The 25,386-nt window shown below is 37.3% G+C and overlaps 1 protein-coding gene across 2 annotated transcripts in view; it reads left to right on the top strand.

Annotated features, from left to right (window-relative positions):
* sema5a (sema domain, seven thrombospondin repeats (type 1 and type 1-like), transmembrane domain (TM) and short cytoplasmic domain, (semaphorin) 5A) overlaps positions 1-25,386 on the top strand; it is a 250,028-nt gene that overhangs the window by 92,726 nt on the left and 131,916 nt on the right. For both annotated transcript variants that reach the window (XR_008356441.1, XM_053487924.1), the window contains exons 5-6: positions 12,756-12,818; positions 20,281-20,379. Coding sequence is in view for 1 of the 2 variants with exons in the window: in XM_053487924.1 (XP_053343899.1) it covers positions 12,756-12,818; positions 20,281-20,379 (162 nt within the window). In the remaining variant the exon portion in view is untranslated. The remainder of the gene's footprint in view (positions 1-12,755; positions 12,819-20,280; positions 20,380-25,386) is intronic.

Genomic DNA, 25,386 nt, shown 5'->3' with positions numbered 1-25,386 from the left:
TTATAATTTTTTTGGCAGCCAGTTTTTCTACAGCCTAGTGTATTCTACTGCATACTGTACCAAGGCTCCTATAGACATTGATCAATTGCCAGAAGGAATTTGCATTGTATTCAGATCACACTGTGTTGTGAGCTTAACTGCCCACTCTACTTTCCTCATCTATTCAGCAGATGAACAGGTTCCTGAGAGCAAGCTAGATAATAAATCTGCCATTAATAAGACACCGACAGAGAAATAGATGTTCTTTTTTTCCCTCTCTATCCCTGCGTTAATACTCCGTTAGGTGAAAGCTGCTTTCCCTGAGGTGGTGTTAGTCTGGAGTTTGGGGACTGATGCAGAATAAATGAGGATTAGCTGAGGGTGAAGATAGCTTGTCCCTTAACATCAATACACTCTTATGATTGTTAATGAGTCGTAATTAAATAAAGTATGAATGGTTAAGATTAAGGTGAGGGGCTGAGTTGGCACTCAGAGCTTTAATATCACCATATTCATATTCATATCAAATACAACTAAATCACTCTGACTTACTGTTACTGCTGGAAATGGTGTGAGATCTGTTTGCACACACATTTTAGCAATGGGACTAGTATCTGTTTGTTTGTTTGTTTGTTTGTTTGTTTGTTTTTGCAATGGAGATGTAATTTTTAACTTGATTTTATGTGGTTCTTGCAGAATTATTATTAATAATTGTTGTTTTAGCAATAATAATAATAATAATAATAATAATAATAATAATAATAATAATAATAATAAAACCCAAAGCAAACACAAAATACTTAACCCTTAAATATCCTCATTAAAATGTATTGGAACTGTTTCCTTGTGGCAAAAACGGCAACAATAAATGCTCTTCCAAACGGTTGAGATGTTGCCATATGGTAAAAGTACTAATACATTTATACAGTAAATGCCAAAAATAATTTGAAAAGGCATAAGCACTTTACTTCTCAATGCATGCTATGAAGTAATTGGAAAAGGATAGTATTTAAAGATACATCAATATTTAATGGACTTTTTTAAGCATGGCATCCCTTATCTAATGTGTAGAGAGGAGTCAGTGAGGGTTAGTTCAAGACATAATTACAGTATATAACTTTTAGTGACGCAGAATGTGCTCTTCTAAAAGGCTAAGCAGGATGTTGAAAGGTTGATGGTTTGCGATTTGATTCAGTTTATTACTTACATAACATACTTCCTTTTAAAACCAGAGGTCAGGTAGAGCATTAAAGTGCTTGAATAATTTGACTGATTTCATCCAATATACACCAATCCACTGTTGGATCTTCACAACCTCTTCACAATATCTTAGCAACATTTGGAAAGCAGAAAAAGGTTTAACGGCGGCATATGGGTGTAGTGGTTAGCACTGTCGCCTTGCACCCCCAGGGTCCGGGTTCGATTCCAGGCCAGTACATACAGGATAAAGTGGTATAGTGAGTGAGTAAGTGAGTAAAAAGTTTAACAAGATTTGCTCAACCAGACCACTTGATTTTAACAAAGATTACATTCTAGAGCAATAAGTATGAGCTACTGTTGATTGTGTACAGAGTGCCAGAGGCACATCACCAGGAGGCCTCAGATGCATTAGAGTGGGAGATAATATATCACTTGTATGTAATGATAGAGAAGCCCTGATGGTGTGTAAAGACAGAATTGCATTCTTGATCAGTCTGATGTTGCGATATTCCAGCATCAAACAAAACAGGCATATCACTCACCACTTTATCCTGTATACAAGGCTCTGGGGGCCCGAAAGCCTATCTCAGGAGACTTAGGACACTGAGCAGGGTATACCCTGGATGGGGTGTTTATTCATCACATAGCATACACACATATACTGTACACACACTACAGGCAATTTGAGAATGGTAGTTAGCCTAATCTGCATTTCTTTAAACTATGGAAAGAAACTGGAGCATCCAGAAGAAAACACACAGACCCAAGGCGGGAATCAAACCTGGAATCTAAAGGCGCAAGGCGAAAATGATTTTTTTCTCTCAACCAAGGGAAAGCTGGAAAATGGAATAACATGTAGTAAGATGCACAGCCAAATGCACACAGACAACCCACATTTACTACTAACAAGCTTCTAATAGAAAGAAAAGATCTGCCCCTGGGGATGGGACATACAGTTCTAAGGAGAATTTCACTGTAAGATCATAAATCTGGAACAAGAATGTGAATTTGGAAAAAAATATATTTACTAGATGCATAATCATGTTGATGTCAATAACAATAAGAGACAAAAAATCCCTAAAACATCAATTTAGATCTCAGGGATACTTTAATAACAAAGCCACTATGAAATGCTTCTGCATGCAGGGAGAAGGATAAGATGATTAACCCTAAGATGGTTTAACACAGTTTCTCATTTTTGTTTGTAGATACAGTATAAAGTTATCGTTGTATTTGATGGTTTTACCGTGTCAGCTGGGTGTTTTGTAAGCCTCAATTAATATGATCTCTTTATCTGATTTCTGCGATTTCTTTTCCCTCTCTATTTGTGTTAAATAATCACACGGGTCGCACTGTGCAAGTTATAACTGAATTATTGCGAGACGGAGGTGCTTTGGACTTTGCACATTCTATACTTACACTTTCACATTCAGAATAAATGGTAGAATCTCAGCCCTAGATTGGATTTCATTAATTTCCCCCCTGCAATTAGCCGCTGCCAGTGAAAACGATTTCTTGCACTAATTAACTTTAGCAAAGTCCCGAGGCCTGTTAATTCAATTACTTCCAATAAAAGGTTTAAGATGTTCAGGCTGGACCATGAACTCTGCCATAGCAATCATTTCAACTCTTGTCCTATTTAGAGGAGTTCCATTTGGCCGTTGGAAGCTACTGGGTACTGCTCGTCATTTTCATGTGTAATGAGAGGAAATGGTATTCAACTGTGTCCAGGTTAAAAGAATCTCATTCTAGAAACAGTTGCTAAGAAGGATTAGGAAGTAACTGAGAAAGAACTTTGCAAGAATTTGAGCACCTGCCTAATATCGCGTAGGTCCTCATTGTGTCTCCTAAACAGCTCTGACCAATCAAGGTGTGCCGTGGTATCTAATCCCCAATCCCTTAGCAACTGATGCTTTAAGTCATGTCAGTTGTGAGTTGGCGCCTCATTGGATCACACTTCTTTGTTCAGCACATCCCAAAGATGTTTGAGCACATTAAGATATTGGTAACACTCCTTGGGGCAGTTGTGGCACAGAGGGCTAAGGTGCTGAGTTACTGATCTGAAGGTCAGTGGTTTAAGCCCCAGCTCCACCAGGTTGCCATTGTGAGGCCTACCTGCTCCAGTGGTGCTGTATCATGGCTGACTCTGCACTCCAATCCCAATTACACTGGGATTTGCGAAGAAAGAATTTCCCTGTGCGGTAATGTATATATGACAAATAAAATCTTAACTTAAACCATTTTTGGCAATGTTGCAGGGTACATTATCCTGCTCAAAGAGGCCACTGCCATTAGGGAAAATTGTTACCATGACAGGATGTGCTTGGTCTGTGTCAATTTTAAGGTACACAGTAAAATCCCCAGTGTTGATTTAAGACTTTCTAAGTTTCTTCGTTATCCAACTGGCCTCATATGAACATTGCTGGGTGTTAATTCAACACTCGACGTGTTAATTAAACACTGGGGAATTTGCTCTGACATGAAAAGGAAAGGATCATCCATATGGATGCCCGGACCCAAGGTTTTCCAACAAAACAATGCAGAGAGCATCACACTGCCTCCACAGGCTTTCTAGGAAAACAAGGTAAATTCTTCCCTAGATAAGCAACGCACACTAACGCACGACCATCCACATGATGTTAAGGAAATAATATTCATCAAACCAGATCGCTATTATCCATTGCTCTAGGGTCTAGTTTGGATCCTCATATTCTTGTTGTGCGCTTTTTTTGGCAGTAGACAGGGGTCAGCACCATACATAACAAGCAGTGATGCACTGATCAGTGTTCTTACAAACTTCTATCATAGCATTATCCAGCAGAAAGAGCCAAACATGCCAAACCGTGCTACATTTATTGCTCCAATTCACCTAAAGTACCTATGACCCAATCATAGATAGATAGATAGATAGATAGATAGATAGATCATCCAATTGATTAAATATTTTCCTCTGTTTTTGTAAGAGTTTTATCACTTCACTTATAGCTTGACACAGCAGGCAGTGGAGGTGAAAACACCACACACACATGCACACACGCACATACACAGTGCTTTCTTTTCTGACAGCTCGCCAACACACATTCCAGTCTCAGCAGCCTATTTCAGGACACTCGTCTTTACAAATAAGCTGAACATCAGCAGAACAGCTCAGCATGCACAAACCACGCAGAGCTGACACTGAGGGCAAGTGTGTGTGTGTGTGCGTGCATGCATGAGGGGGGATAAATCATCTGCATATTTGACCTAGAGCTGTGAAACTTTAAACAAAAATTACTTGAATATGGAATAAAACAGATTGGGTGTAATTAGTGACACTATTATCTTGAAAAATTACATAATAGGAAAGCCTTTAGTAATGACAACAGGAAAAGACATTATACATTACAGAGCTCTTCTCTTCTTTATTAATGATGTAATAAATCATGCACTTAAATTAATTAATGATTCCTGACAGCTGTTTGTTCTTTAAGGCAAATTTATACAAGAGAAACATCATTTATTACATATTACATATATTTCAAAAGGGAGATTATGGGAGTTTATTAGGTTTGCAGTTGAAAAAAAAAACAATCTGAAATTCCTAGAATTCATGCAAGCTTCATTAACATTTACGTAGGCATGTAGACTTTCACAAACAAAGAACCACAGTGGTCTAACCATCCAAATAAATTTGTGAAAAGTGTTTATAAAAGGTCACAATCAGTGGTGAGGAAACAGTCAGTCCATTCATTGCAACAATCACTAATATTATACTGCGGTCAAAGAATCTACAGTGTCCGAGACAGAAGAATGGCTGTAATTGAGAAAAAAAGAAAGAAAGATTGAGAAAGTACAGACTCACTCTAGTGTAGAAAAAAAGAAAAAAGTACATATGCTTCATCAAAATCTCCTGTTTCAATCACACTACTTAGTGAAATACAATATAGAATTCATAGCCTTCCTGGCCACTTCATTAGGTATACCATTTCATCTGATTGTTAACGCAAAAATCTAATCAACTCAATGCATTTACACGTGGCATGGTTGTCAGCGCCAGACAAGCTGGTGTAAGTATTGTATTTTAAAGAGTGCTGATCTACTGGGATTTTCTTGCTCAACTATCTCTAGGGTTTACAAAGAATGATCTGAAAAAGAGAAAATATCCCATGAGTGGCAGTTCTCCGGGCGAAAAAATACCTTGTTGATGCCAGAGGTCAGAGCGGCATGGACAGACTGGTTCGGGCTGATAGAAAGGCAACAGTAACCCAAATGAAATCTTGTTACAACGGATCTCTGAGTACACAACATGTTGACCTTGAAGCAGATGGGCTACAACAACAGAAGACCACACCGGGTGCCACTCCAGTGAGCTAAAAACAGGAACCTGAGGCTACAGTTCACATGGGCTCACCAAAATTGCACAATAGAAGATTGAAAGAATGGTGCCTGGTATAATGGGTTTCGATTTCTGCTGCGACGTTTGGGAGGTAGGATCAGAATCTGGCATAAACAATGTTAAAGCATGGATCCATCCTGCCTTGTATCAATGGTTCAGGTTGATACTTGTTGTATAATGGTGTGGGAGTTATTTCCTTGGCACAGTTTAGGCCCCTTAGTACCAAATGAGCATCAGTTAAATGCCACAGTGTACCTGACCATGTTCATCTCTTTATAATATAATATATCAACAATATAATAATGCAACAAAGCTAAAATCAATCTCGAACTGGTTTCTTGAATATGCCAGTGAGTTCACTGTGATTAAATGGCCTCCATAGTCACTAGACCTCAATTCAATACAGTTCCTTTGGGATGTGATGGAACAGAAGATTCGATCTTGTATGTGCAGCTGACTAATCTGCAGCAACTGCATCATGCGATTATGTCAATAAGGACCAAAAAATCTATTAGGAATGTTTCTAAGGCCTTGTGTGAAACTATGCCATGAATAATAAAGGCAGTTCAGAAGGCAAAATAGGTTGCAACCCAGTTCTAGCAGTACTGAAAAAGATGTACATAATGAAGGGCCTGGTGACTGTACTGTAAATCACAATAAATTGGACACTTTGTGGATGTTTTGCTTCTTGTCTAGCATAAATTCTCCAAATGCACAACAGGGTGATTTACTTGAAAAAGGTCCCAAATATTCTGTAATAACTCTCGACGAAGACGAAGACATCTGAACCAAACAATGTGCTACTCAGTATATGGAGCTTCGAACACACGGTCGGACTGATAAGGTAGGCGCCAGGTGGACATCACGCCATTTAACGCCATACCCCTTCACTCAGTCGCTCGACTTCTCATCAGGATGGTGGTGTACAGTAATGAGCTACACATCTTCATAGTGCAAACCTATTGGGTCACCAATTTGTTTGGGTAATGTCAGAGTGAATTTAGGAAGAAATATGGTCTTCCGGACTGTGAAGATTTAAAGGAAAACATCCAAACGTCAAATTGCTGTTATCCTTGCCGATATGTTCAGGAACATGGAACGCCACGTCGAAACGTGTCTGCCCGAAAACGGAGATCGCTTTCAGCATCGCATGTACTGTAATGCAATCAATTACACATACGTTCAGTCATGTTTCAAAAAATACTGTACTGTATATGGCCATGTGGGTTTTCGCTAATCGTTGATATAAACTTATAACATTTAGAAGATTTCCCTTCTTTAGAACTAACGGGACCCGTTCTAGCATATCAATGCCCCTGTGCACAAAGCAACATCCATAAAGATATGTTATGACAAGACCGGAGCGGAGGAACTTGAGCGTCCTGCACAGAGCCGTGACCTCAACCCCACTCGAGACGTTTCACATCATCTAGAAAGTGTCAGGCTTTTCGCCTAACATCAGTATCAGACCACATTAATGCCCTGGTGGTTAAATGAGCACAAATTTCCCACAGCCATGCTCAAGATCTAGTGGAAATCTTCCCAGTTGAGTGCAAGTTATTATGAAGCCAACCAAATCTGGAATGAGATATTCAGCAAGCACATGAAAGAGGTCAGGGGCATGCCTGAGCTGACAAAAGAGCTATAGTAACTCAAATAATCACTCTACAACTGTCCTAGTTGTAAAGCATGCTATTCATGCAACCCGGAATTCTCTCTCTCTTTTTTTTTTCTTTTTTTTTTAACTCAGAAGTGTTTTTGTTAGCCCGTTAGATGGAATAGTTGGAAGCTGAAAATGCATTACATAATGCTTTCATTTATTCTTTCATTATGATTCTCATTCTGAGCTTTTTTTACAGCTATGAGGAAAGGAGGAGCAAATTATCATCTGTTCTGCAAACAGTAAAACACACCAAATGAGAGAATGCATTAAAGTTGAGGCTGGTGAGCTTTCAACGGTTCACAGCAGGCTTCTACTATTCAGTGCAAACCAGTCAGAAGATATCAGCCTATAAGAAAAGAAGAAAACTAATAAAAAAGACATCTCCTTATTATCTCCATAGTTCCTTGACTGCAGTTGAAATCAAATGGAACTAAAAGGAAGATGTCGACTTTAGTCCTCTATCTTTCTCTGCTTTTTCTTTTCAGACAAAGATGCCAGACATTTCACGTACGCCTCATTCTGTTTTAGTAGACAACTCACACAGATCTCCTATTCGTATAGATTAGTGCAAGCATATTAATGTATATTAGTGGTGACATAGTTTTTCTTTCTTTCTTTCTTTTTTTGCTGTAGTATATAATGTGCTTTTGCTATGTTAGTCATAATGAAAGGGCTTATTAACTGGGACGTTTCTGTGACTTATTTCCTTCTGAAACAGAATAACAGAGTGATGTCGAACACTGACTTACGTGCCCAGTTGTGTTGAAGATGTGCCATACCTCTGCAAAAATCTTAGTTAATCATGACAAATAAGAAATAACAAAAGCCTTTAACTTTTACTACTACAGATTATTATTAAACTAATGCTACTGGTATTTATTATTGGGGTTGTAATGGCCCAGTTTGTTAAGGGTCTGAGTTACTGATCAGACGGTCGGAGGTTCGAGCCCCGGCTCCGCGAGCTTCCCGCTGCTGGCCTCTTAAGCAAGGACCCTTAACACTGTCTGATCCAGGGGTGCCGTATAATGGCTCACCCTGCGCTCTGACCCTGGCCCACTAACACAGCTGGGATATGCGAAGAATGATGAATTTCCATTGTGCATTAATATTGTATATATAATGAACTTAAAACACACAAAACAACTAAACTTATTACTGAGGAAAAACAGCATGGTGGTGTAAAGACAGAATAGTTTTCTTGCTATCTCTAGCAAGTTACAAAACACTCCTCAAACAAGTGCCTGGCATACAAATTCATCCGTCTTTAAATAGATTGAACTCCAACTTTTCTCTAATTGTTTCCTCAATCAAAGGGTGGTTGGGAATGTGAGTAGTTCGCAAGAAGTGCATAGCTGAAAATATCCTGACAAATCATGTTTGCTGCTAATGAGCTCCTAGTGTAGCTAACAAGCTCTGTCAGCCAGGCATAGATATAGAGAGCATTTAATTGGACCATCAGAAAGTTTTGGATAAATGAACATCATTGAAGATTTAAATTTTTAAAATAAGTGATGGAGAAGAAATTTAAAATGTGCAGAAAAATAGAGACACTTAGAAAAGCGTGAATTTGCATTGGCAATTATGCTAATATTTGTAACATTTGAACAGGAATACTGTACAGTACATGCTTAACAACTATTATTTACACTAATCAGCCATAACATTCAAAACATTAACATTGGAACCACCTACAGTAGGTTTCAGGTTCTCCTTGTGCTACCGGGACAGCCTTGACCGCTCTGGGTGTGGCTCCGCTGAGGCTCAGAGGTGAGCAGTGGTGTCTGGTACCAGGAAGTTGGCAGCAGCTCTTTTGGATACTGTGGGCTGTGGGGTCGGGCCTTGGATTAGACTTATTTGTCTGGTGCATCCCAGTCGGATTGGGATCTGTGTGGTTTGGAGGCCAGGTTGGCAGTCTGGGGCTTTTTGCCTGCTGGGGCCTGTGTGTGCAGTGTGCTGCGATGCACCGGGTGTTCTGTTGCCTTTCTATCATTGCCAGCATTTACTTTTTCATCGGTTTGTGCATTGGCTTTTCTGTGGGATTGGACCAGGTATTGGCGAGCCGTATGTGCCCATGTTGTTCAGTTGACCTGGAGGCAATGTTTATCTCATAGCTATAAATACCAGTAGTATTAGTTTAATAATAATCTGTAGTAGTAAAAGGTAAAGGCTTTTGTTATTTCTTATTTGTCATGATTAACTAAGATTTTTGCAGAGGTATGGCACATCTTCAACACAACTGGGCACGTAAGTCAGTGTTCGACATCACTCTGTTATTCTGTTTCAGAAGGAAATAAGTCACAGAAACGTCCCAGCTAATAAGCCCTTTCATTATGACTAACATAGCAAAAGCACATTATATACTACAGCAAAAAAAGAAAGGTAGAAATACAGTCAAACAGTCACATGTCCTTTTCCCTTATTCATTAGTTATTTGTCTTTTTATGTGAGCTTATTTCATCCTATAATGCTTGATATGAATATATTTTTTAAAACTAATTTGATGTAATTAACTAACCAGTAAAGCAATCACATTATAATCAGACAACGTTGTGTTCTATATCTCAGAAGATTGATATTTCTTTTATGGAATACAGTATGATGTGACCCTGAAAGGAAAACAAGTCAAAATCATTATTAAATCTCTTGAGATATCAAAAAGACACCTTCAAGCAAAGGTCATATTTCCCTTATGGACTGATTAAAATTGTAGACCAGAGCAGACCAAAGTAATAACCTGTGTTTGTTAATGGCAAAATGTAAAAATACAAAACACATAACATAATATGAGGTATTGTGGGATATGTGGATTGTTTTTTTAAAGATGCATATTATAAGGTTATTTTCAAAATATTGTGCTTAAAAACTTTACGGCATTGAGTAAAATTAGCGTTCAACCCTTATGTCTACTTGCATATTAAAAAATTATTTTCAGACTATTGGAAGTCTAAAGATGAATCTATGTAGGCTGTACTGAATGTAATGTAAAAATGGGCACAATATACAGTACAGGTTGTTCAAATAAAACATATTGGTAGAGTAACTCTCAAATCCTCTTTGAAAAAAGATGACACAATTGCCAAGAGCAATTTGCACAAACGGAGGACAAGATTAAAGAAGGTGAACCAGCATTAAAGCCAAACCATGCAATGGGAGACCATCACCTGTGACGTAGGGGATTTTCAAACAGGATTTGAGAGTTGAGTTCAACTCTTGTGAGAGAGCCTACCGTAAGTTAAGTAGTACTTTTGTATAGAGAAAGATTTACTCTTCCAGCATGTGTAGGTACAGTACAATGAGCTATGTAAGGTACTAAAAAAGTTATGTCCACTTCATTTTAAGTACATCCATTGTAGTTGATAGCTACATATATTACAGTAGCTCTAAAGGCCCAATGCGATTATCAACTTTTTCTGTAGTTCCATCTGGTTAATACTTTAATGGGATGAATTATCATTAAGTTTCTATTACTACTATATTACGAAAACTATTCTAGTTTAGTCTTAAAGCACAGAACTCATCACATACATAAACTATTACACATGCACATTGGAACTTGCCCACTGAGAGCCAAATCAGCCCGTGATTACTATTTATTTTTAAGTCAAGCGTTCCAAGTCTATACACTTACTATGTCTGTCCAAACAGCAGTAAAAAAGAAAGAAAAGTCTAGAATGTTTGTGTAATTTGTGCGTACTTTAATTTGTAATCTGTTTGTTTAGACAATACTTGCATATTTGCCTATTTTCCTTGGAGTTTCTCCCCAAAGGTATTCTATCTTGTTCCTGTTTATTACACACCCTTTACTGTTTTATGTGTGCCCTTTCAGGGACTATTAATTTATGAAATGTTATTGATGTACCAGCAAAGTGAGATGCAAACAAGTCAGCCCAAGTGGACATAAGACCTAGGCTCATTTAATATTCATATTAATTGCATCTTGCTTTGATGACAACTTTATTCATTTCCACCCATCCTAAAGGAGTTCCCAGAGGTGTTCAGTACTTGTTGGCAGCTCTTAAAGTACTGTTTTTTGTTGTTGTTGTTGTTGTTGTTGCAATAATTCGATCGTGAACGCCTGACTCACACAGTTTCTTCTGAACAGTGGAGTCACTTGAACTCCGAGAAGCACTTATGTTTGCTCAAATGTGAGATGCTTTAAATTGGAAATAGGTTGGTCATCCTAATAAATTATCCTCTGCAGCAAAGGTAGCTCTTGGTCTTCTTTTCTTTGGACTGTCCTCATGAAAGCCAGTTTCATCATAGTGTTTGTTGGTTTTGATGACTGCACTTGAGGATGCAGTAAAAAATATAAATTTTTGGCGAGATTGAGTGACCTTCATTTCTTAAAGTAATGATGGACTGTCTTTTCTCTTTCCTTGCCTGAGTGGCTTTTGTTTCGCCATGATATGGATGTTTGGACTAATCATTATAGCACTAATAGGAATGTTGTTTATATACTCACTCTTCCTCTGCACAGGACAACAGAGAATCTAAAGCATGTTAAGAAGGCAAATGCCGCAAATTAACACTTTACAAGGCACACATGAGGTAGACATCTGAAACCCATTCCAGATGTCTACCTCATGAATCTAAAGAGAGAATGCATTGAGTGTGCCAAGCTGCCATCAAAGTTAAATGTAGCTACTCAGGACAATCAAAAATGAAATAAAATTTTTGCTTACTACATAATTGCATGTGTTCTTTCATGCATTAAAATGGTCCTGTTTTTCACATGTACTGTAGGAAGGTGGGATCAGAGCACAGGGTTAGGTGAATATAGAATAGAATACGGTGCTGCTGGTGCAGATAGGCTTAAGGGTTTCGCTCAAGGGCTCAACAGTGGCAACTCGACAGTGCTGATATTGATCCCCTGATCAGAAACCCAGAGCCACTACTGCCCCAGCATTAATGCAAAATAAAAAATAAAAAATAAAAAAAATAATAAATAAAGAAAAAACTCCTTCCTTTCTTTCTTCATAGTTGTCTCCCATCATTTTGGTACAAGTTAATCTTGGTTTCATTAGTCGGAAGAATCTGGCCTTTTTGTTTTTGACCATTGCCAGCGGTTTGTACCTTATTGTTAAGCCTTATTATATATTTTTTCATAAAGTTGTCCTTTGACTGTAGACTTTGAAAAAAAAGTCTTGAAATTTACCCTCTCACCAAATTCATTAATGCTTCATCAATCGATAACCATCAGGAGTAAATTAGAATAACACTGAGCTCCATTTGTCTTTTAGATGCCATGACATACAGTTGTAGGTGTCCATTATCATAGTAACCAAAAAAGACTTGTATATTCTGTGTGTCTACTTTTTTAACAGTCAGAATGATAGTGGGATCAAAGTTGTTTTCCAAGTTTCTTCTTCATGGCCTTTGATGAAAATTATCCTCAACATTGCCGCAATTTGAAAAAAAAAGGAATAGTATTATTATAAAAGCAAGGTTGATTACTGATTACATGTTTGTGTTTACCATGTATATTTACAGATGTATTGGTTTTAGTATATTTATAAATGTGTTTTTTTTTTTCTACAGGAGGCAGAGTGGCATTGTGATGAGTTCACCAAAGGTGCCTGTTTCAGTCGAGGGAAATCAGAGGTGAGTGTTTCCTCTAGTGTCTAGTGACTCTAGTGTCATTATACATAATTAAGGTTGTAAAAATTGAGGCTGCAGAACAGTCTCTGGCCCGGCTCAATTAGTGGGAATTTAGCCAGTCACAACACGGTAGTTAGTGCTTTTCTCTAAGTGCATTCAGCTACTTCTTGTGGTGTTACTGTACATAAATGAATCCTGTTTCTTACATAAAGAAGGCAAGGAAACTACTTGTATACTAAATAACCTTATTAATTCACATACTTATATATAGTTCTTTTATTTACACTTCAGTTCATTTCTTTTTTATCTTAGGGAACTGTTCTTACTTAAAAAAAAAAAAAACCTTGACTATAAGGTATAATTTAAACCTACATGACCTATGAAAACCTTTTATAAGTAACAGTATAACAAATCAATAAAAGAAATCAATAAAAGAAACCCCAGTTTGATTAGTTTCCGTCTATTAATTTATTATGTTTATATGTATTTATATAGCACTATGCAAAAGTCTTGAGCCACCCCACAGTTCTTTATCTCACTCATACCGTCTATACCGCTTAATCTTGTATACAGGGTCGCAGGGGGCCTGGAGCCTATCCCAGGAGACCCTGGACAAGGTGCCAATCCATCGCAGGGCACGCACATACACACACTCTCACACTCATTCGCACACTACAGGCAATTTGGGAATGCCAATTAGCCTATTCTGCAGGTCTTTAGACTGTGAAGGAAACCTGAGTATGTGGAGGAAACCCACCAAGCACAGGGAGAACATGCAAACTCCATGCACACAGAGGCGGGAATCGAACCTGACCGGTGCAACGCGACTAAGCCACAGTGCTGTGTCGTTTTTACATAGTAGATTCAATTAAATTATGTAGACGCAATTAAAGAGATGTGGACAATTTTTTTACTGAGGCAGGCAGACTGCAAATATACAATTAAAAAATACAATGCATTAACATCGAATAACAGCAACAACCTCATTTCCTCTCTCGTCTGTTCCAAACACTTAGCATTCAACATCACCAGTATTCTAATAACTGACCTGATCATTCATCCTCATCTGCTCTGCTGTTTTACTGGTTCATGCCTTAAGCAATTCCTCTGAAACTGGTCAGGTACGGGGACTAGACTGAAAATGAGAGTCAAAAACTTGCCAAAAGTGAGAGAACTTCTAAGTTCTTCAGAAAGCCTGGAGAACTATTTCTCAAGATTACTTTAAAAGAATTATAAGAAAGTCTGGCTCCGTGGAAGAAAATATGAAGAACTTAAGGGTGGCTCAAGCCCTTCGCACAGTACTCTACATTAATTATTTTAGAGAAGCTGTGATGGTAGAGTGCACCAAGTGGTGCTGTTATTTATGATAGCAATGTCTATTGATCTATTTGACTCATATATCATCACTTTACATTATTATGACATGATAAATGGCATACAGTACAATGCATTCCTTAAGTCAAACCCTGTTACATTACACTTTATTTAGAAAATTTGCTTTTGGACTATTGCTTGTCTCAATTTGATCTTGTAAATTCATTTCTTTTTTTTTTATCCTTTAATTTTCTCCCCATATATCAGTAAAACATATTATATAAAAAAAACTCCAGTTTAAGACTCCATAAACACCACCATGATCTTCAGATTGTTGAAACATTAGCTGTAATGTCTTTCAGTGGCTGATTAAATCAGAACAAATCCCAGAATCACATTCGTGGTTTAAGTGATTTCCTTTGTTAAATCCCTTTTCATTTGTGCTGCAAATATAAACCTCTCAAGCTAAGCTACCGCACATCAGGCTCACCTTTCGGTCCTGTTCACGCCTCTGCAGTCTTCTGTCCTTTTGCCATCTTACCTCTTATAATGTAAACAATTTTGCTGGAAATAGAGACATGAAATCCTTTCCTGTGCTCCTGTGAACTATAGTTTTTCTGGCCAGTTGAAAGGAACACCAGTACACTTGCCTGTTTATGCAGTTATTCAACAAAGTATTCATGTGTCAGCAATGCAACATATGAAATCATGTATATACAGGTTGAGAGCTTAATTTACTGTAATGTTCACATCAAACATGAATAAGGAAAATGTGACTTTGATTGTAATGTGGGGTCTCTGAGTATTTGAGTACTGGAGCGAACTGATGATCCCCTGGGACTTTCATGCATAACAGTCTTTATAATTTGCACAGAATGATAAAAAAAAAACCTAAATGCAAATAAAGAAACAACAACAAGAACAGCAATAAAAATATACCTAACATCCAACTTTGTCACATTCTGCAACTCCGCCTAATTTGCATCATCTTAATTGCATGAAACCTTTACAGAACCTTCATAGAATAGATATGCACTAGATATTTCTTTTTCTATATTTTTTAATGAAAATTTTACAATATTTTAAACATAATCAAAAGGGGTGGCGGTTTAAATATTCTGCAATTTCTCCTAAACCATTTCAAAATTCAAATTCAAATTTTATTTGTCCCATACACAGTCTAAGCATGATATGCTTATATGACCGTCTGTGACCTTAAAAAAGATTATTAATAGGGAATAAATATGGAATAAAATTTAAAAATAGAAAAACTTTAGCTAAGCTGTAGAGAATAAAGCAAAATATAAAATATTAGAAAATAACCTAGTTGTACAAATACAGGGAAAAAGATTCTGTACAAATATAGAAAATGTAGAAAACTTTAGTGTGGAAATTTTATAGAATTTAAATAGAATTTAAATAGAAATGCCTGGGGAATTTGACCGACCTTGCATAGAAAACATTGTGCACTAGTTGTTTAACTTTCCTTAATATATTTTTTATTTAATACCAAACAATATGCATGTGAATGGCGGTACTGTGGTTAGTGGTTACCACTGTCGCCTTGCGCCTCCAGGCCCTGGGTTTGATTCCCGGATTGGTCCTTTGCGCATCTCCTCATGTTTAGTGGGTTCCCTCCGTCTTCTCCGGTTTCCTCCCATAGTCCAAAGACCTGCAGATTAGGTTGATTGGCGTTCCAAAATTGCCCGTAATGTGTAAATAAGTGAGTTTATGTGTATGTGCCCAGCGATGGATTGGCACCCTGTCCAGGGTGTATCCTGCCTCATGCCCTAAGCCTCCTGGGATAGGCTCCAGGCCCCCCGCGACCCTGAATACAGGATAAAGTGGTATGGACGATGAGTGAGTAAGTGCGTGTGAATGTTGACCAGAGGTCCTACCACGGTCATGCTGAACAAAGTGGAAATAAATAGAATGGTCACCATTGGCCTTCACGGTCCTGGGTTGAAATACAAAGGTTTATAGATGGACGAATTGATACATGGGAATAACAAATAACACCACAATCTGCACTTCCTTTTTATTGTAAGATACTACAGCAGAATGTGTGTCGCTATAATGGGACCCTATCTATTTTAGTCTTGTGTCTGTCTCGCGTAGCACATCATCCATCGTCATTGGAAGACTCATAACTTTTCATTTAGAATAAGCCAATAATGATCAAACACAGAAATGGTCTGCAAACTACCATAAAATTATGTTAGCATGTGAGTCAGCCTTTCAAAGGCTGTAAAACCCATCCAATTAAATGGATTTAGAAACCATGTTCTATTAAGAAAATTAGGGCAATAAACTTGTGAAACTCGAATACTGGAAAATGTGCTAATGATGTATAATTAATTGTATCAGTAAGCCAACAATTTGGCATTATAATAATATCTCTTTCCAAAAGAATTTATTTACAGATCATAACTTTGAGGGTGTTTTATTTGTATATTATATATAAATGCTGATGAACAAACAAGAGTTGTTGATGTGTTATTCATCACTAAACTGATTTCTTTGGTCTGGCCCTCTTGACATTAGAATAAGTGTTATGTGGCACATTAGCTGGAATGACTTTGACACCCCTGCTCTAAAATCATTTTATTTACCATTATGCTTTTGAAGCTTAGCCTTATTTTATGAGCTGTGAAAAAGAAAAAAAAAGAGAAAAGGACCATGTACATCTACTTATGTTTTTACCATATTGCATTTGGCTATGTTTGTGTTGTAGTATCCTCGAGCAGCATGTACTGTATATTACCAGCTCATTCTTTTTTCCCCAGTGCTCTCACTCACTCATTCATTGTCTATACCGCTTTATTCTGGTCATGGGGGGGGGCCTGGAGCCTATCCCAACAGACTTAGGGCACGCGGCGGGGTACACCCTGAATGGGGTGTCAATCCATCGCACACACTCTTATATACCCACTACAGGCAATTTGGGAACGCCAATTAGCCTAATCTGCATGTCTTTGGACTGTGGGAGGAAACCAACCAACCAACCTTGCATAGAAAAGAAGCACAGGGAGAACATGCAGCTCCACGCACACAGACCCATGTCTGGAATTGAACCCAGACCCTGGAGGTGCAGAGAAACAGTACTAACCACTAAGTCATCATGTCTATAAATTTAATGCAGGTAGCTGACATGTACAGTAATAGATGGCAAATACATGAGAATTATGGAACATTAAAACTCCTAAACCCTTAAAATTATTTCTAAACCAAGTCTAATAAAAGTGATATATGATTTAATGGATGGTCTTAATTATAATGATTTCTGCCTTGACCTCCAGGTTTTCCCAGTGTATTTTAGTCAGTCTCCTGTGGTTTAAGTGGTTTTAAGAAGCAGTTAAATGCTATAAGGTATGATAAGTATAATAAAAGAATAATAAGGCCTATGCTGACCATCATATGATTATTATTTAGAATCACAATTCACCTTTTCCTGACTGCCTGTGGTTATGAGCTGACATTTGCATGGAATTGTTTTCCATCCCATCGCTGTATCAGCTGAAAAGGCTAAGATAAGAAAGAAAGACTTTGACTTAATCAGTTCACTCCCTGCCAAGTCTGAGACAATGATTGTTTTACGTAACCCATGATTTATTTATTTATTTTTTTGAAAACTCATAAAACGCGAATTTTACCAGTAATTGTCTGCATCTGGTTCTCTCAGGCCTGTCGCATGAAGAGGAAAAGACGGGTTGATTGATATTAATGCGCTTCAGTCCACTCCATTTGTTTGTAAATGCGCACATCCATAGCTGCAACATTATTCCATGAAATGTAGCATTTTGTAGTTTTTTTTCCCCTTTTCTTTTCATAAACATGTCTCGTTGTGATAAGTCAGGACCATTAAACCTTCCTTTATTTACACACAGAGGAGTGTTGCTTCTTTGCAAAATTATGTTAGTGAAAATAAAAAGAGAAAAAAAAAAAGTCTTATTTCAAGAGCTGGCTTATGTTAAAAGATCATGATGCAAACCATTGCAGAAACCCATCAAACACTGAAGAAACATAATATTGAAGCTTTAACTGGGTAAAAGTAAGATTTATGAATTACCGTATAAGCCTTACTTATACTCAGAAAGAAGGTGATTGAATACTAAAAGAAATATGCACATAAAATGAACGATATGATGTATGTCAGATCTTCTCCAGAAAGGGCTGGTGTGTCTGTGTAAAGGATTTTATGCCAACCAAGCAGAAGCCACATCTGATAGTCTACTGAAAGCCAAGAATAACTAATTAAACAGGTGGAATCAAGTGTGGCACCCGTTTGGATGTAAAACCTGCACACACATATACTGTATACACACACACACACACACACACACACACACACAAATTCGACCTTTCTGGAGAAGAATTGACCCCTGTGTCATAGATACTGTTTACAGTACATATCAAAGGCCTTGGCCGACAGCAATATGAAGCTAGTTCAGCGGAATGAAGTGTCTCTTACAGTCTACTGTACTGTAGATTATCTTTTCATTTACAGCCATGTTCAAATGCTAGTAGCGCCTCTTTTATTTTTTGTTTTTGTGCATGTGTGATTGTAGTAGAGCCTAAGTGTTAGGCAAAAGACAACCTAAGAGGAATAACAACATCTAACTTTTTTTACCATGCCACATTTCACACATGTGGGCAATACTAAGTACCCCTTACTGCTTCCACAGGATTTAAGTGTGAAAGTTGCAGCCAGGTGCTGCTAATTTATCAGCCCTTGTTTAATTGATTATCAGCAGGTGTGCAGACGTTTTGGCAGTTTGCTGGTCTGGAGCATTCAGGTGTGTGTTAAAGCAATGGCAAAAGCGAATGATATAAGCCATGGTCCTAGAAAAGCAACTGTTGCTGCACATCATTCTGGAAAGGGTTAGGAAACTATTTCTAAACAATTTAAATTTCAACATTCTATAGTGAGAAAGATTATTTAGAAGTGGAAAGCATTTAAGACTCTTGCCAATCTTCCTAATCATATAATGCTCAGAGAAATATATATAAAAAATAGTTACATCTCAGAGGCCTTACAGGCCTTACTGAGCATGTTAACTGCTAAAGTCTATAAGAGCACAATTAGAAGAAGACTGAATAAAGTATGGCTTGTTTTGAAGGTTTGCCAAAGAAAGCCTTTTCATGACGATTCGTGATTGCTTTTTAGCAACAGGTCAAAATATCGAAATATCAAAATTGGGTCATGCAACAGTACAATGATCTGCAGCACATCAGTAAATCTAAAAAATATAAAATGGCTGAAAACTAAAATATCAAGTTTTTGGAAGGGCCCAGTCAAAGTCCAGACATGAACCAATTGAAATGCTCCGGCAGGAGCTTAAGTGAGCTGTGCATAAGCGAATGCCCAAAAACCACAATAAACTGAAGAATGGGACAAAATTCCTCTACAAAGATGTGAGAGACTGATAGTCATACAAGAAAACAATTACTCTAAGTAAATACTAAGTACATGTTATTGTGGATTATTTTTTGTTAAATAAATAGTGGCACCGTGAAAAAGGTTCTAAGTTGTTGTTTGTGAGCGGTATAATAATTGTATAGTAAAAGTTTTTTAAAGATATTTAAAAATGACTGGAATTTGGTTAAAAACTATGTTGATACACAAATTATTAAACAAATTATAATGCTTGGTAAAAGAATTTTCAGCTATCTACAATAGTAAAAGTAAGAACATTTTCATACATGCAATTAGTATGAAACTATGGGACTAATCAGAAAAAAGGGGCTTTAATTGGTTTGGAGCAATAGATAAGGATCATGTGATCTGATCAGTTCAGACTGACCCTATTCCAGATTGATGGGTGGATCAGGGTAAGAAGGGAGGTGCTTAAAGCGATTGCACTCATCATGCATACGTAGTGGCCAATGTACAAGCCTCTGGAGGCAGTGTTATGATCTGGGGTTGCGAGGGGTTGTCAGTTGGTCAGGTCTAGGCTCAGCAATGTCATGGGGGAATAAAATGAAGTCAGCAGATGATTTAAAGTTTTTGCATTTTTATTAGCATTTACATAACATATATTCTAATCAGGGCAGAATATTTTAAAACTCTACACATGAGGTAAATGCGATCTTGTTAATATGTAAACTGCTTGATTAGCCTATTTGATTTTATTTGCTTATTTGCTTACAGGAAGAATGCCAGAATTACATCCGTGTTCTTCTGGTGAATGGAGATCGACTTTTCACCTGTGGCACAAATGCCTTCACTCCAATTTGTACCAATCGCACAGTAAGTGAAATGCCTTTCATCTTTATTTTCTTTATTTTTTTCTTACACTAAACTTTTTATATACACTTAAATTAGCTGTGACACAAGCACACTCTCTGAGGTGTCAGGTTCTTCCCTCTAACCATTCTCAAGTAAATAAATAAATAAATAAATAAAATGAAGTTGTTATTCTTATCTGTACACAGACTTAATTAACAAAAATCAAAATTAGTTTCTCCGTCATTTTGACTCCTAATGGTGGCCTGTGCTCATTTGCAAAGACTGCATTTTCCCATTATAAAATAATTTGGATTATTCTGAATTATGGTTCTGTAATTAAAACAACACTAGAGCAATATTTATTAGTTTTCTAAACACAATTCCCAGTGCAAACTGAATGTTGACTAAACATGCTTAATCTTATTGCAAGCAAACACTTTAAAATGTTTAAAAGTTCAACATGAGATTTTACGGGAAAAACCTTTTTACAATTTCTGAAGAATGAAGCCGACAGCATTTTTGAGATCGTGTTTTGACTGTGATCTTTAGCAAAAAACTACTAGAGATGACCCTCATAATTCACAGTGAGCAACAAAACTAAAACTCATCCACGTCCATGGGAACAAAAGACCATGTTATTAATAATAAATTGCATACAGTATTTACATGACCACAAATACAAATGCAGGTTGATTAATTAAATGTGACAAAATTGTGGCAGGTGGAGTTATAACCTCTTGCAACATCACCCAAAATTCACACTGATATAGCCAAAATAATTAATTCACACTGATATAGCCAAAATAACATAATATTTGGTCATTTGTGAGGGGTTTTTGTGTCATTTGTGTTTTTTGTCACCTTTGCATCTGAGTGAAACCGTGCCCCACATGTCTAATAAAAGTTTTTAAAAAAAATGTTAAAATGCAGATATCACTTTTTGTTTTCAATCTGTTCATACACAGATTGAAAATAATAATTTTGATTATTTTCTACACTATACTGAAGACATCAAAACTTTGAAATAGTATTTATGTAAGTATGTAATTAAGTCAAGAAAAAATAACAATGCAACATTACTTCACGACATGAAAGTCTTTAAAAAATGCAGTAGTTGGTTTGTGCGGTATCTGCAAGTTCATTCTCAAAAAACATCAAATGCTTTGATGAAACTAGCTCTCATGAGGACCTTCCCAGGAAAGAAAGACTTAGACTTACCTCTGCTGCCAAGGAAAAGGTCATTACAGCCACTGAACTCACCAACTAACCACGTCTACTGTAGAGCCTACAGTATATGAATCAGCTCAAGTATTAGCCCCAACTTAACATTATCTTTTTAAGGAGATTATTTCATATTTTGAATGCCTTTAGCATTGTTCTACAATATAGAAAATCAAAAAAAAAAAAAAGAGAGAGAGAGGGAAAGAAATTGCATTAAATTAGAGTGTGTGCTCAAACTTTTGACTGGTAGCATATTTCACAATATAAAATCAAGACCTTTTTTGGCATTTTGTTCGTGTTTTGTTTTCACGTTTTGTGTTCTCTGTGCCACAAATGGTCTCTGTGATGTTTCACAGCTACCCAAATGTACCGTAGCTCCTTTAAGTGTTCTGGGAATTTGAATGACTGAATTGCAGCGAAATGAAAAAATTGTGTGTACAGTACAGAAGTCAGGCTTTGCTTCTATCCTTCCTCTTTCATGCATATCATTCAGTCATGAGAGAATCCTAAGCTTTTGGTAACAAGATTACCCACAAATCCATTCTGCCAGTGGTTGACAGTTAGCTTATTTGCAATGATGATCTTCCTCATATTGTTTTTTTTTTTTTCAGAAGTGGCATTTTTTTGTTTACTTCAAACATTGGGAATACCTAGTGTGCTTTGTGCCAATAGAGTGGAAAAAAAAAACTAAAAAACTAAACAAAACTACAAACAAAAGCACCATGTGGCATAAAAGACAGCCATCTGGATCTGAACTATGGATTTCAGTCTATAATATGCACTAAAGTTGGGTGAAAATTGCAAATTAAATGTGCATACTGCATAGGATTACAACATACAGTACAGTTAGCCTATGGTTGTGTAGAAGTTTGATAACATGGCGAGTCCTGATTTTCCAGTTACTGATTCATCTTGGTGCTCAGTGATTACACCTTCCCTTCCAGCTCAGCAGCTACTCAATGCCTGTATGCACCTCAAATGCTCATGTAGTGTGAATGTGTTAGCAACTTGATTTTCTAAAGCTGTGAGTGACTGCCTCCAATATATTCAAGCATGTTTGATTTTTTTGTGCCGATGAACCGCATAGTGTGAAACCCATCTGTGACTGGTTGCGAGCAAGTTTAAATATTTATGTGTCACATATGTACAGTGAAATCCTTTGTGAAATGTTTTAAAACATTATGGTCATTGGTCCCTGCTGGACAGGAATTTTTGATACCTTTTCAGACATAACGGTGGAAAAAACGGAGCCAGATGCTCTTACTACATTGTTTGGGGTCATTCGCTTATCACCTTTCATTTTCATGCTTTAAAAGGATGGACTGTCCTTTGCGGCACTACTTGTTAGCTAAAAGACTAATACTGACTGATTGAAAATTATAAACATCTCCATCTCATTCTCAATAAATGAGAGATCCGCTTCTTTTGTTAAATTGAAAAAGAGTAGACTTTCATTAAGGTCTTCATCCTATACATTTGGGAAGATATGGGGCCCTTTTCTCCAGCTAGTTAGGAGGATAAAATTCCCACTCGATTGAAGTGCCTCTCTAGGTTTGGCTAGGTGCTAATACCTTGGGCATGTGGCATGGGCCACTTGGTCATTCTGGTTGTCTGCCTATTATGGACACATCTGAAAATGAGCTGATTGTATTATTATCATTATTATTATTTATTATTATTATTATTATTATTATTATTATAAACACATTACACACTGATTAGCAATTATATGTGAGAAAACTGGTGCAGGATCATGGGCATCCAAAACTCAACCAATGTCTGCAAGGATCAAAGGCCAGTCTGTCTGATCTAATGCCTCAGAAAAGCCAACCCAGCACAAATCCCTGGAAAAATCAATACTGGCCACGAGAGACACTTAAAACACTCATTGACTTTTATGCATGGGACAGCAGACAAAGAGCCCAAGGCCACCCACCTGGCCTCCAACCTGCTTAGGTCCTATTCCTACTGAGGGATCTGCCGGACTTTTGAGTCCAATCGAGTTGGGGTTAGAGCACTGGGTTAATAATGATATGGTGCTCCTGGAGGGCCTTGATCAGGAGCCCAGGAAAAGTACTTAGCAGTCCTAAGAATTAAACCTCTGACCTTCTGAGAGCCTTAAACATTCTGCCAGCAACCAGTTGTAACATTCGAAGAACGTTATACTGAAGAACATAATTATACCAAACTTGTTTCCATTTCCTTTATTAATGCTTTAAACAAGCCAAATGTCTTACTATGGTATTATAATGCAGACGGTTACCGACCACTTTTTATTTTAGTCAGTTAGGTTTGCATACATACAGAACATGGAACTGGGCAAGTGTGACAGGCAAGCTATAGAATTCTTAATTTGTGCTTCAGTATGACTGTTATGACACTTCCTGGAATGTCTTTCATTAAAGCTGACTTTGTAGCTCAGTGCACTTCTTCTGTGTCATATAATGAATTACATCATAATGGTGATGTAATGTACGCAAGTTTACCACTGAGTTTTAATATAAAAGAAGAACAAATTTTAGGCACTTTAAAAAGGTGCTCAGTTTTGTGTGTTTTTTGTGAATTTAATGGTTATATCACCAGAACACCATGTGTATTGTATAACAGTGTATTCTTTAATACACTGTAGTGAAAATTTTAACAAAAATTAAGCTGTAATACAAAGTTATGTACATGTAACTGCATTTATTTCTGCTTAATAAATTTATGACACCATGATAAGAGAAATACATGTAATTTTCCCATGACAGTGTACTGCGCAAACTATATAGCAAAAGTATGCAGATACCGAACCATCACATCAATATGTGGTCTGTATTAAGCTTTTACAAAAGCCTTCACTGGAACTAACCTGTTTCTTCTGTACTATAGCCATGTTTATTATAACCATTTACTGTAGTCATGTACACAGAGCTATGGTTATAAGGAAAACATGTCCGTCCTTCAAAGCCCATAAGCCCACCCTTGGAATAAATCAGAACACAGACAAAGACTCCATATCAGTACCTGACCTCACTAACACTCTGGTGGCTGAAAACAAGTCTCCAATGCCACCCTCTGAAATCTAGTGGAAATCTTTCTCAAAGTATTGGAGGCTATTAAAGCAGCAAAGGTAGGATTAAATGCAGAATGGGATGATCAACAATCAATCTGACATAACAGAAGTAGACTGAGCTACACAGCTGTCCATCATGACCTGTTATAGTAACCGAACATCTATGAACATCTGTTACTGATTGGGTTTTATAATTATACTGTGCTTTTTGAAACCTGATGTTTACTGGGATAAACCTCCATAACTGCTCAGATAGTCTCCATTTCACTTGCCATATCATTATGTCAACTTTATTAGTATTGGGATAGACCGGCAAATTTGCCTTCAGAACTGCCTTTATTCTTCATGACATATACTGTATTCAGCAAAGTGCAGGAAACATTCCTTAGAGATTTTGATCCATATTGACATGATAGAATCACACAGTTGCTGCAGATTTGTCAGCAGCATGCCCATGATGCAAATCTCTTGATCCATCAGATCCCAAAGGGGTTCCACTAGAGTGAGGTTTAGTGACTGGCCATTTGAGTATGGTGAACTCATTTCATGTTCAAGAAACCAGTTTGAGATGCTTTTAGCTTTGTTGGTGTATTACCCCTGATGAAAATAAAGGGTTGACATGGTCAGTAACAATAGTCAAGTAGGCAGTTTCATTTAAAAAATGGCTCAACTGGAACTCAGGGGGACAAAGTGTGCCAATGATATATCTCAACTGTTGATACATGGCAGGATGGATTCAAGCTTTCATGTAG

Source organism: Clarias gariepinus, chromosome 26 (assembly GCF_024256425.1).
Source record: "Clarias gariepinus isolate MV-2021 ecotype Netherlands chromosome 26, CGAR_prim_01v2, whole genome shotgun sequence".
In the NCBI taxonomy this organism is placed as follows: domain Eukaryota; kingdom Metazoa; phylum Chordata; class Actinopteri; order Siluriformes; family Clariidae; genus Clarias; species Clarias gariepinus.
This window is presented reverse-complemented; position numbering and strand designations above follow the sequence as displayed.